Source organism: Cynara cardunculus (assembly GCF_001531365.2).
Source record: "Cynara cardunculus var. scolymus isolate 2C chromosome LG 1, CcrdV1, whole genome shotgun sequence".
NCBI lineage: Eukaryota > Viridiplantae > Streptophyta > Magnoliopsida > Asterales > Asteraceae > Cynara > Cynara cardunculus.
The window spans coordinates 16,878,630-16,888,401 of NC_037528.1; the positions used below are offsets into that span (position 1 = coordinate 16,878,630).

The 9,772-nt window shown below is 32.9% G+C and overlaps 1 protein-coding gene across 1 annotated transcript; it reads left to right on the forward strand.

The window, feature by feature from the left end:
- The first annotated feature begins 174 nt into the window (after window positions 1-174).
- Window positions 175-4,663, forward strand: LOC112521807 (transcription initiation factor TFIID subunit 14b-like). Its single transcript, XM_025130800.1, has 6 exons — window positions 175-392; window positions 1,721-1,809; window positions 1,951-2,172; window positions 2,266-2,450; window positions 2,532-2,653; window positions 4,103-4,663. The coding sequence occupies exons 1-6, from the start codon at window positions 282-284 to the stop codon at window positions 4,184-4,186; spliced, it is 813 nt and encodes a 270-aa protein (XP_024986568.1). The 5' UTR covers window positions 175-281; the 3' UTR covers window positions 4,187-4,663.
- The last annotated feature ends 5,109 nt before the right edge of the window (window positions 4,664-9,772 follow it).

Below are 9,772 nucleotides of genomic sequence, written 5' to 3' on the forward strand. Positions count from 1 at the left end.
TCGGATAGGGATAAAATTGTTTAGGAATGAACGGGTTTAAGAGTTTTAAGAGTTTAAGAGTTTTTAGCCAAATGCTTTATAATATAGTATAGATATCGTCATAGTAACGTAACGATACTCCAAATAAAATGGGTGTGTTCTTTAACCCAACCCTAAATCAAAATTTGCCATTTCATCAGAACCCTAATTTCACTCACATCGTGGTGAGAAATTTTGGTTGCAAGATACTGCGAAATTCACCTCGATTTGGACGTAAAATTTCCTAAAAGCAAAAGCAAATAATGACTCGTATTTCGCTACTGAGTGATCAAAATGACAGCCATTCGCATGCCGGAGAAGAATCCGATTCAACGCCGCACCAGATGATCGAAATTGAAGAGGAAGACGACAAGGTACTTGTTCTTTTTCAGTATTATGAGGTAATTTTTACTGTAGACTGTAATACCTGAGTAGTGACTGCATACCTTGTTGTCGTATGATCTTCCCCAAAACAAATCCATTTCTGATTCTAGAAATATGAAAATTTGCTGCTTTTGAAGTCAGTTTTCACACACAACCAAAATTTTCTTCCAGAAAAATAGTATTCCTAACTTTTTCTGAAGTTAAAAATTAATTAATTTGACATCTGTTGTAAGATGTCGATTTTGTTTTGGGAATTGAGCTAATATTCTATTGAATTCTTCCTCGTTCGGCGAAAATTGTTTATTCTACAAGTATCTTCATTTTAATACAAGTGCACTAGGTACGTAAAGGAGTCTAATTGAACCGAACAACAGATACGTCCAAGGCTGGATTGATTAAAATACTTGAAATAATATTAATTACTATTGTCGTGCTCATCTGGGAAAGAAATTTTAAAATACTTGAAATAAGTTCTTATTCGAGTTGTCTTGCAAATACCACTTGAGATCGAATTGCAGCGTGGATTTGAGGTCAAATTCAAAACTAAGTCATAGATTTACAAAATGCATATGACAAAAATGAGAATTATCGTTTAATTTGTGTCCTTTGGCATTTTGTATTTTGTAGGCCCCAATTACTCTTACATAGTGTAAAGAGAAGTTAAGTATTATTGTGCATCCTCCTTACTTGATGTGAGGAGAAAGAAGGCCAACTGATAAAGTGTTGAATAGAAAACAAATTCATACCACTCGTTTCCCAAGATTAGAGACATGTTTTAGCTTTTGTTGTCATTTGAATAATTTTAGGATTCAAACTTGTATAGGTGTATTCAGGAAGAGAACCAAATTGTACGGTTGTTGTACCGTGTTAAATTCTAGAAATCAGTGACTGCTTCTTTGGTTTCTGAAGTAAGTTTAAAATCGTATGAAATTTGGCCGAGGATGACAGTTGGTGATAGAAGTGGACATATATGTGTAATTTATGGCTGAAGTTGAGTATCATCATTGATATTTTGGCTTGAGGTGTTTAAAAACCGTTATTTCATGTGATGGAATGGATATTGTCTTTATGTGTATGTTTGGTAGAAAAGTGGCTCTTCATCTATTACAAAGAAAAGTTGCACTCGACTTTGTATGTCTAACGTGTTATGTTTGAATTTAAAATTAATATGAGGTTAACTTTTAAAAGGAAAATACGATAACAGGATTGAACTTTATAACATAAATACATAAGAAACCTATCAATAACCTTTACTTATGTTTTTATATGAATAAAACTGTTGAAGATGTTCTGAAGTGTTTCCCTTTCGAGTTCATAGAGCCCAACCCAGAAGATTAAAGATCTTGAAGTATGTGTTCCCATTGTATATGGAACTATGTCATTTTGGCTTGGAAGGAAGGCCACCGAGTAAGTGGAATCTGATTTTGATGCATGCATTTGCATTTGCGTTTGCTTTTCCTTTTTCTGGTTATCCTTTTCAGGAGTTTGAACAAAATTAGAGTGTGCATTTGAATGAATGTTCACATATTTTCCTCTAACATGTACTAGAACTCAATCTCATACGTGGACGGTTTATGTGCGTGGGGCAACAAATGAGGACCTGGGTGTAGTCATCAAGAAAGTTGTATTCCAATTGCATCCAAGTTTCACTAACGCAAGGCGAGTGGTAGAGTCGCCTCCATTTGAGCTGACAGAACGTGGATGGGGTGAATTTGAAATAGCCATCTCAATATTCTTTCATAATGATGTCTGTGATAAACAATTAGACTTGTGAGTAGTTCATTTAATCTTTTTCGCCTTTTTTCCCTTCATCATCTGTATTGCATGTAGTTCAAATATTATTGTTTCGGTCATTATTTTCAGGTTTCACCATCTGAAGCTATACTCTGAAGTGGAGCATGGTCCTTTATCGACCAAGAAACCTGTGATCATTGAATCTTATGATGAGATTGTTTTCTCAGACCCTTCCGAGGAGTTTCTTGCTCGTGTTCTTAATCATCCATCTGTAATTGTGCCACAGCTTCCAGCCACTTTGAACTTGCCTCCTGGTAATGTTTCTTACAGCAGTGTCTTGTGCATCTAATATTGAGGTAACTTTAAAGTCTGGTTTGTTGCTTTTTATCTCATAGCACCAATAGAAGATGTGCATGAGAAGAAAAGAGGAGACACCAAAGATCATCCACTTGGTCAATGGTTCATCAGATTTTCCGAGGCGGATGAGCTATTAAAACTGGCAGAGGCCCGTCAGCAGGTCAATGTTTCTTGCTTCATTTCTTTTCAGTTATTAGATAGTATTCCTCATGATACTATTCTTTTCTTTATACCATAAATAAGAAGAAACATCTACCTTTATAAATTTTGAGATGCTAGTGATTGATATGCATGCTTTTTGTAAGGATGAATATCTGAAGCTACTCGGCCAAGTTTCGATGACTCAATGAACCCTTTTTTAACTAAGTTTTGATCTACACATATTAGACGTTATTCGTACGATTATATGCTAATTCAAGTACAAAATGTATTAGGGAAGCATGGTATTCATTTAAATCATCAGAAGAACAACTTTTTACTATATATAGATGACCATTTTTCACCAATAAAAACGTATGGAGCATTTATGCTTTAACTTCCCCCCCCCCCCCCCCCCCCCAAAACGTAACAAGAATGCCAGAAATGAAAAGGTGATATTTTCCAAAGATTTAATGAGTGGAAATGATATATCGATAAAGTTTTTAGGACCACACTTGCATGAGACTTACGAGTTATCCCCATCCAGATGTCCACCATATAGCAGTAGTCCTTATATCATTCATGTCCATAAAATCTGAAGTTTGAGAAGATTTAGGTGGTGTTTGTTTTCTAAGAGATGCTGAAGTCTGATTTCACTTCTGATTTATAAGAGGTGGTTCTGAAGTCTGAAATCTGAATTAGTAAGATTGTTTTTACGTTTGAAGTCTAAATAGTTTGTTACACAAGTATAGAAGATGAATAGTTTTTGCTAATAAATCCCTTTCGTCCCTCAAAATATGAACCATGTGATAGAGGGCGGATTAGGATCAAGAGGTTTTAAGGGATATATTTACCACTTCAAATTTCAGAGGATATTTAGAGCTTTTAACCTCTTATTTTAAAAATAAAACAAACGCTCTTAATACCCAAACGTCCGAACGGATCAGACTTCGGAGGTATTAAGAGGTAATTTTGAAAAAACAAACAGACCCTTAATCTCACCCCAATGCTTCTTTCCAAATTCGTTTTTAGGTTGCGTTTGGTACGCAAGACAAGATGAGACAAGATATAACAGAACAAAAAACTTGTCATCCCATGTTTGGTGTGACATTTAGACTGGGATAGGACATGACTGAGTGCAAAAATATGTCCCACCAAAATAGGTGGAACAAAGATCCGGGAGATGTGATGAATTGGTTAATTACTAAACTACCCATATCTAATGAAAACTCTAAAACCTTACACAATTCTTTCACTCGTCTACCACTCTTGCTCTTCCAGTCTTGTCCTGTTTAGTCCTGTTTGCATACCAAACACATGCTTACAGTATACTTGTACTTAATAATGTAAATGTGGTGTCATTCTCAATTGTCGCACCCACCACCCAACCATGCCAATTCAATTAGCAACTTGATAATGCTTAAACTTTGGAACACCTGGAGGTGATCTTGACATGTTTTTGTTGCATCAGGTACAAAATTATATTGTGAAATTGAGAAGGCGTTTGAGTATGCTGGAAGGGTCGTCCCCAACACTAAAAACAAGTGTCAGTTAGCACATCGTATGCTGGAAAGTAGCTTTTTATAGCGTTTTAAGCATAAATAATAACTAAAATCAGGTAAACTACCATCTACTTCCACTTTATTCCACACATTGCTTAGTTCATGCATGGAACCCTTGTACATATCTGCATATTTACTCACACTGCACCTACATCTGCTTCATGGAAAGTGTAGGAAGGTATCCTTAGATATCTCTAGCTCTGTTATTTTGTACAACTTACAATGCATTGGTAGTTGTTAAAGCTTGGCGAAACCCATTTGGCATTTTACCATAAAACTTTGTTTTGCAAGCTGGGGCCCAGAAGATTTACTGGATTCGTTTGGTCTAGTTTTAGCTGTCTTAGCATAAGATAGTAAAATAATTTTGAATTGTGCTTTGGTTGTGACATAGCATGTGAAAGTAGCTGAAAGGCCATGATAGACTTGCTTTATTTGGTTGTAATGCCCTTTCAATAGGAGATAGACTATATGTGGTATCTGCTATTAGTCTTTGCCAAGTCCAATATGAATAGATAGATGATTGTCTTCTTTCTATCCACCATTGGCTGTATTGATGTGTCCACTTTCAATTATGGAACATGGGACTATCCAAAATTGCTATATGCTTTAGTTTTCCCTTTAGATGGGAAGCTTAGATAGTTTTTTTTTTCCTTTTTGAAGCAAGTAATATTTATATATGTAAATGGAGTTCACATATTCCTCACGGTTGGTGAGGTTGGAACCCTTGATTTTTAGGAAGGTTGTGTTGTCAGATACCACTGTGTCAATGACCCTTTTGGTGGCTTATGCAAGTCAGATACCAGTTTACGTTTTTCCTCCAGCTCCGTCATACATTGCTTCCCTTCTATACTTGTTTTTCATCCAGGGGTTGTTTAATGGATTCTGAATAATTTGGTACAAAATACATGGTCACAATAATGATTAAGATGCTATGTATGGTTTAATGAAAAATAATCGTTTAAAGATAGTGTTTTGAATGATTGAAAATTACCATTTTACTCTTTTTGAATGAAAATGTTGAACTAAACAGAATAATATAATGATGTTGATACCTTTTGAATTTACTCTTTAATCGGCTTTCTTTTCTCCTTTTTGATCCAGAAGAAACCCCATTAAGCAAGCTTCTCTCTTCGAACCCTACTTGCCCAAGCAACAAAGCGAAGAGCAAAGCATCAAATATAACAAAAGCAACGATGAACAACGACATGATCAAACAAATGAGAAAACGTGAGGGGTAAAACGGAACAATGAAAAACGTTAAATCAAAAAGTGCGACCATGGCCGTCTAATTAAATTAGAGGTAACCTTTGATTCAGTCAAAGGTGTAGAAAATTTAGGAAATTGATAGGTAAAGATACTTAGAATTAAAATGTGGTATGATAATTGGATAAACCCTCAAGTTAAATGCAAGTTGGTTGATAGGTCTAAGTGGCCTACAAGACCATAAATGTTGAGGGTCCTCCTTTGTAAGGCAGAAAGAACCACGAAGGATCTAACCGACTAAAGGGATTCAACAATAGTTCTGGTACTTTTTAATATATTATTCATTTACGAAACATATTATTAAAAATAAATGTTGGTCGGTCAATTCAGTGGTGGATCCATAAACTTTTATAGTTTGGAGTACATTTAGGAGTGTCGAAAAAATTTCGAAGCCAGATAGTTCATCTGAACTAAAACGGTTTCGGGTTTTTCATTTTTCGCTTAAACGGTTTGGTTATCCGAATAAAAATAACTTATTTTGTTCAGTTTTTAGTTGGTTTTTTTACTATTTTGGTTAAACTAACACGTTATATTAGTATTTATACATTTATCTATCTATATTACCTTATAAACCAGATTTATCAAAAAACTTAAAAACAATTTTTAATGCACAAAGTACTATACATTTATGCACAAAGTCTTGAAAACAACTCATAATGCATTAAGTACTACTATTTTATGCATTCATTATTAAAATCTCTTAATGTACAATTAAAATAACATATAGTAGTATAATACAAGTTACCAATGCACATTATTACTTTTTCTTTTCATGTTTCCAATATAATTTTGACATCTTTCGCTCATGTTTTCACTTCTCATACCTCTATGTCTTCTCCCCATCCCCCAAGGTGAGATTCAAATTCACCATGAGTTATTAAAAGTTCTCTCATTTAATTGCTCTAGAACTCTCGCTCTCGATCTCTTGATTCTTTGCTCTTGGTGTAAATCGAACACATTTGTGGAGTCGTTTAAATATGTTGGATTTTAAATATATTGGATTTTAAACTGTCATACAATTTCTTTCATTGATAGACTGTAATTGGAACCATAACTCTTATTTATCCAAATTGTATTAATATGTAAAGACCAAGTGTAACTTATATCATCGTTAAATCATCTATAATAAAACCAGTGAAACTTCAAAATCATTAAAATTCACGGCTCCGGCCGTATTTCACAGGTACACAACTAATATAGTTTAAACCTAAAAGCAAATGAACACATTACATAGTAAAACAAAATCAGATTCATTTATAAACCAAAAATCATAAGTAAGAATCAAAAGCAATAAATATTTTAGGGTTCTACCTAAAACGAAGAATCAAGATGGGGAAGGAGGAGAACCAAGACACCGAATACAAAATCGATTTCAGGAGAGCTTGTCTGCTCGTAGACAATGGTATGGTCGTTCTCGACTAAAGCAAATCAGATCTGGTTTACATCTTCATGTTGGGGTCCCAAAAGGAAAACTTATTAAAAAGTGAGAATTTTGGCTTCTTGGTGTGGATTAGTTGGGGTCATGCGACACCTACAAGCAAAGCCTCCATTCGTCCCTCGATCAACTCGACTTAATCTGGTTTAACATGTTAACAATATTCAAACTATTAACGTAATATTATTTACATAAAAGATTCAAAAGAGTTTTGATATGAGAAAATCGATTATAATAACACATGTTAATTTAAGTTGATATTGTATATTTAAATGCGTTATTTCACATGATAGAACAATATATGATAAGTGGTTCTCCTTTATTTATATATATACATATAGACCTACAATCATTAATTAACCCATTAAATAATATTAACTTTGTTAACTAATACTAACAGATCATATTCTTCAAACCTGTATATTTCAAACAATTTTTAATTTATTAAGGATAATATTGTGTTTTTATATTTGTTTAATAATTTCGGTTTTTAACTTATTATTTTTGTTTTTAGACGGTTACAAAATTTTATTTAAATACAAGGGTGATGTTTGATTGGTTGACAAAAGAAGCCTAATCACAAGGGTGATGTCTGATTGGTTTGAACTTGGGTTTCAAAGGTTGTCTGAAGGTCTTATGTTCAAATACATGGAGGAATAAAAATTCCCTTGTGACCACGAGGTTCAAATGTTGTGACTCCATGAGTGATCGTCTTGGAATTAGTCGACTCATGTAACGAATTGGACTTCCAAGATCAATAAAAAAAAGCAGCCGTCTATATATAGATATATACATCTATTTGTGTTGTATATATATATACTTAAACTAATATCTTACACAAAAGTCAAAAAGGTGGAAAGAAAAGTCAAAATCCAAAGTCCAAATGTATGAAAGGCCACAAATGCAAACACCCTTTTCAACTAAAACCTTACATTCCTTAGCCACTTTTTTGTACCTCATTGCCATATGAGTTTTGGCTCCACCATATAATATGTACAACCTAATTTGTACCTTTGCTTGATAGAGAGATGGAGGGGAGGGTATATATGGAAATAAATTAAGGAACTTTTCTAAACAGGTATGAAAATACATCGTACTAATAAATAGTCAGTCTTTGTAAAGACGTCGTCTAAGAAAGCTAGTTATATCTAGATCCATATGACGACGTCTTCGCGTTAGTCAATACACAAATCTCGTGTAACCGTACATGTTGTTGGCAAGAGAATGTTTGGAAAGCTATTCTTCATAATCAAAAACATCTGATTGTTTGTCAATATCTAAAAAGACAATTAAGATTGATTTCATCTGTGTTTTGAGAATCAATTTTTAAAATGTTTTTTTTTTTTTAAATTTGTATTTGAAATTGTTCATTTATAGATAATTCATTTTCCCCAAAATATGAATGGGGTCCTGGTTTTGGTTAAAAAGATGAAAATTTTAGAAAGTTTGTTTCTTAAAATAGGAATAAAAATAAAGTTGGTTTCAATTTAATGCAATTTACCCGATTTGATATATCATCTAATTACTATGGGAAGCAATATGGACACAAACAAACGTTACATATGTTTCTAGTATTACCGAAAGAAAAATATTTTTGGTAAACATGGACTACAAATATTATAATTATGTATATATAGGATTACCAGAAGAAATATGCATACATACACACACATATTACTATTATTTCGTCCAAGTTCACACACACATATATATATATATATATATACACACACACACACACATATATATATATATATATATATATATACAAGATCAAATGTTAACCTTCATTTTTGTGTTAACTTTATTAACTGATCTTGGTCATCCAAATCTATAACCAACGGTTAAGATTAATCAATAAAAAAATTAAATTTTAAAGTTTGAATTTTAACGAGGCCTTGCGAACAATGATGAAAGGGGCATTTTGGGAAGAAAAAGTACACTTATTAAGAGTATTCTAGTAAATTGAATTCATTTGTAACCCCCAAACAATTAATGGGGAGTTACAAACAATCAAATCCCAAAAAATATGCATTCATATTATTATTATTATTTTTACTATTGATCTTCTATGTTCATTCTTGTATGAATTCCTAAATCGCAAAAGAAACACGGTAGTAACAATTTTCGGTATTGATCAATTTGAACACAAATGAATCATGAACACAATTTGAACAAAAATGAACAACCGTGAACACAATTTGAACACAAATGAACACGATATGTGCAATTTTTGGCCCATAATTCACATACATAGACGTCCCACAAAATTAAGATAGCATCTGTTAATTTGTGTTCATCTGTTAATTTATTCAAATTGTGTTTACGGTTCATTTGTGTTCAAATTGTGTTCACGGTTCATTTGTAATCAAATTGATCATTACCGAAAATCGTTACTACCGTATTTCTTATGCAATTTAGGAATTCATACAAGAATAAACATGGAAGATCAATAGTAAAAAAAAATTAATAATATGAATGCATATTTTTTGGGATTGGATTGTTTGTAACACCCCATTAATTGTTTGGGTGTTACAAATTAATTCAATTTACTAGAATACCCTTGTAAGGGTAAATAAACAAGACATAAACCTATAAGAATAATGAAATTTGATTGGTTGAGAGAGTTTTCAAAGTTAACACAAAAATGATGGTTAACATTTGATCTTCCCCCCCCTCTCTCTCTATCTATCTCTCTATCTCTCTCTCTCTCTCTATCTATATATATATATATATATATATATATATATATAGAGGAGTGATCATATGAAAACCGCCCTCATTTGTGTAAACCGTACAAACCACCTTCATCTGTCGATTTCATTGTTTAATCTTATGAAATTTTTTCATGAAATTGTTTAATCTTGTGAAATTGTTTCAT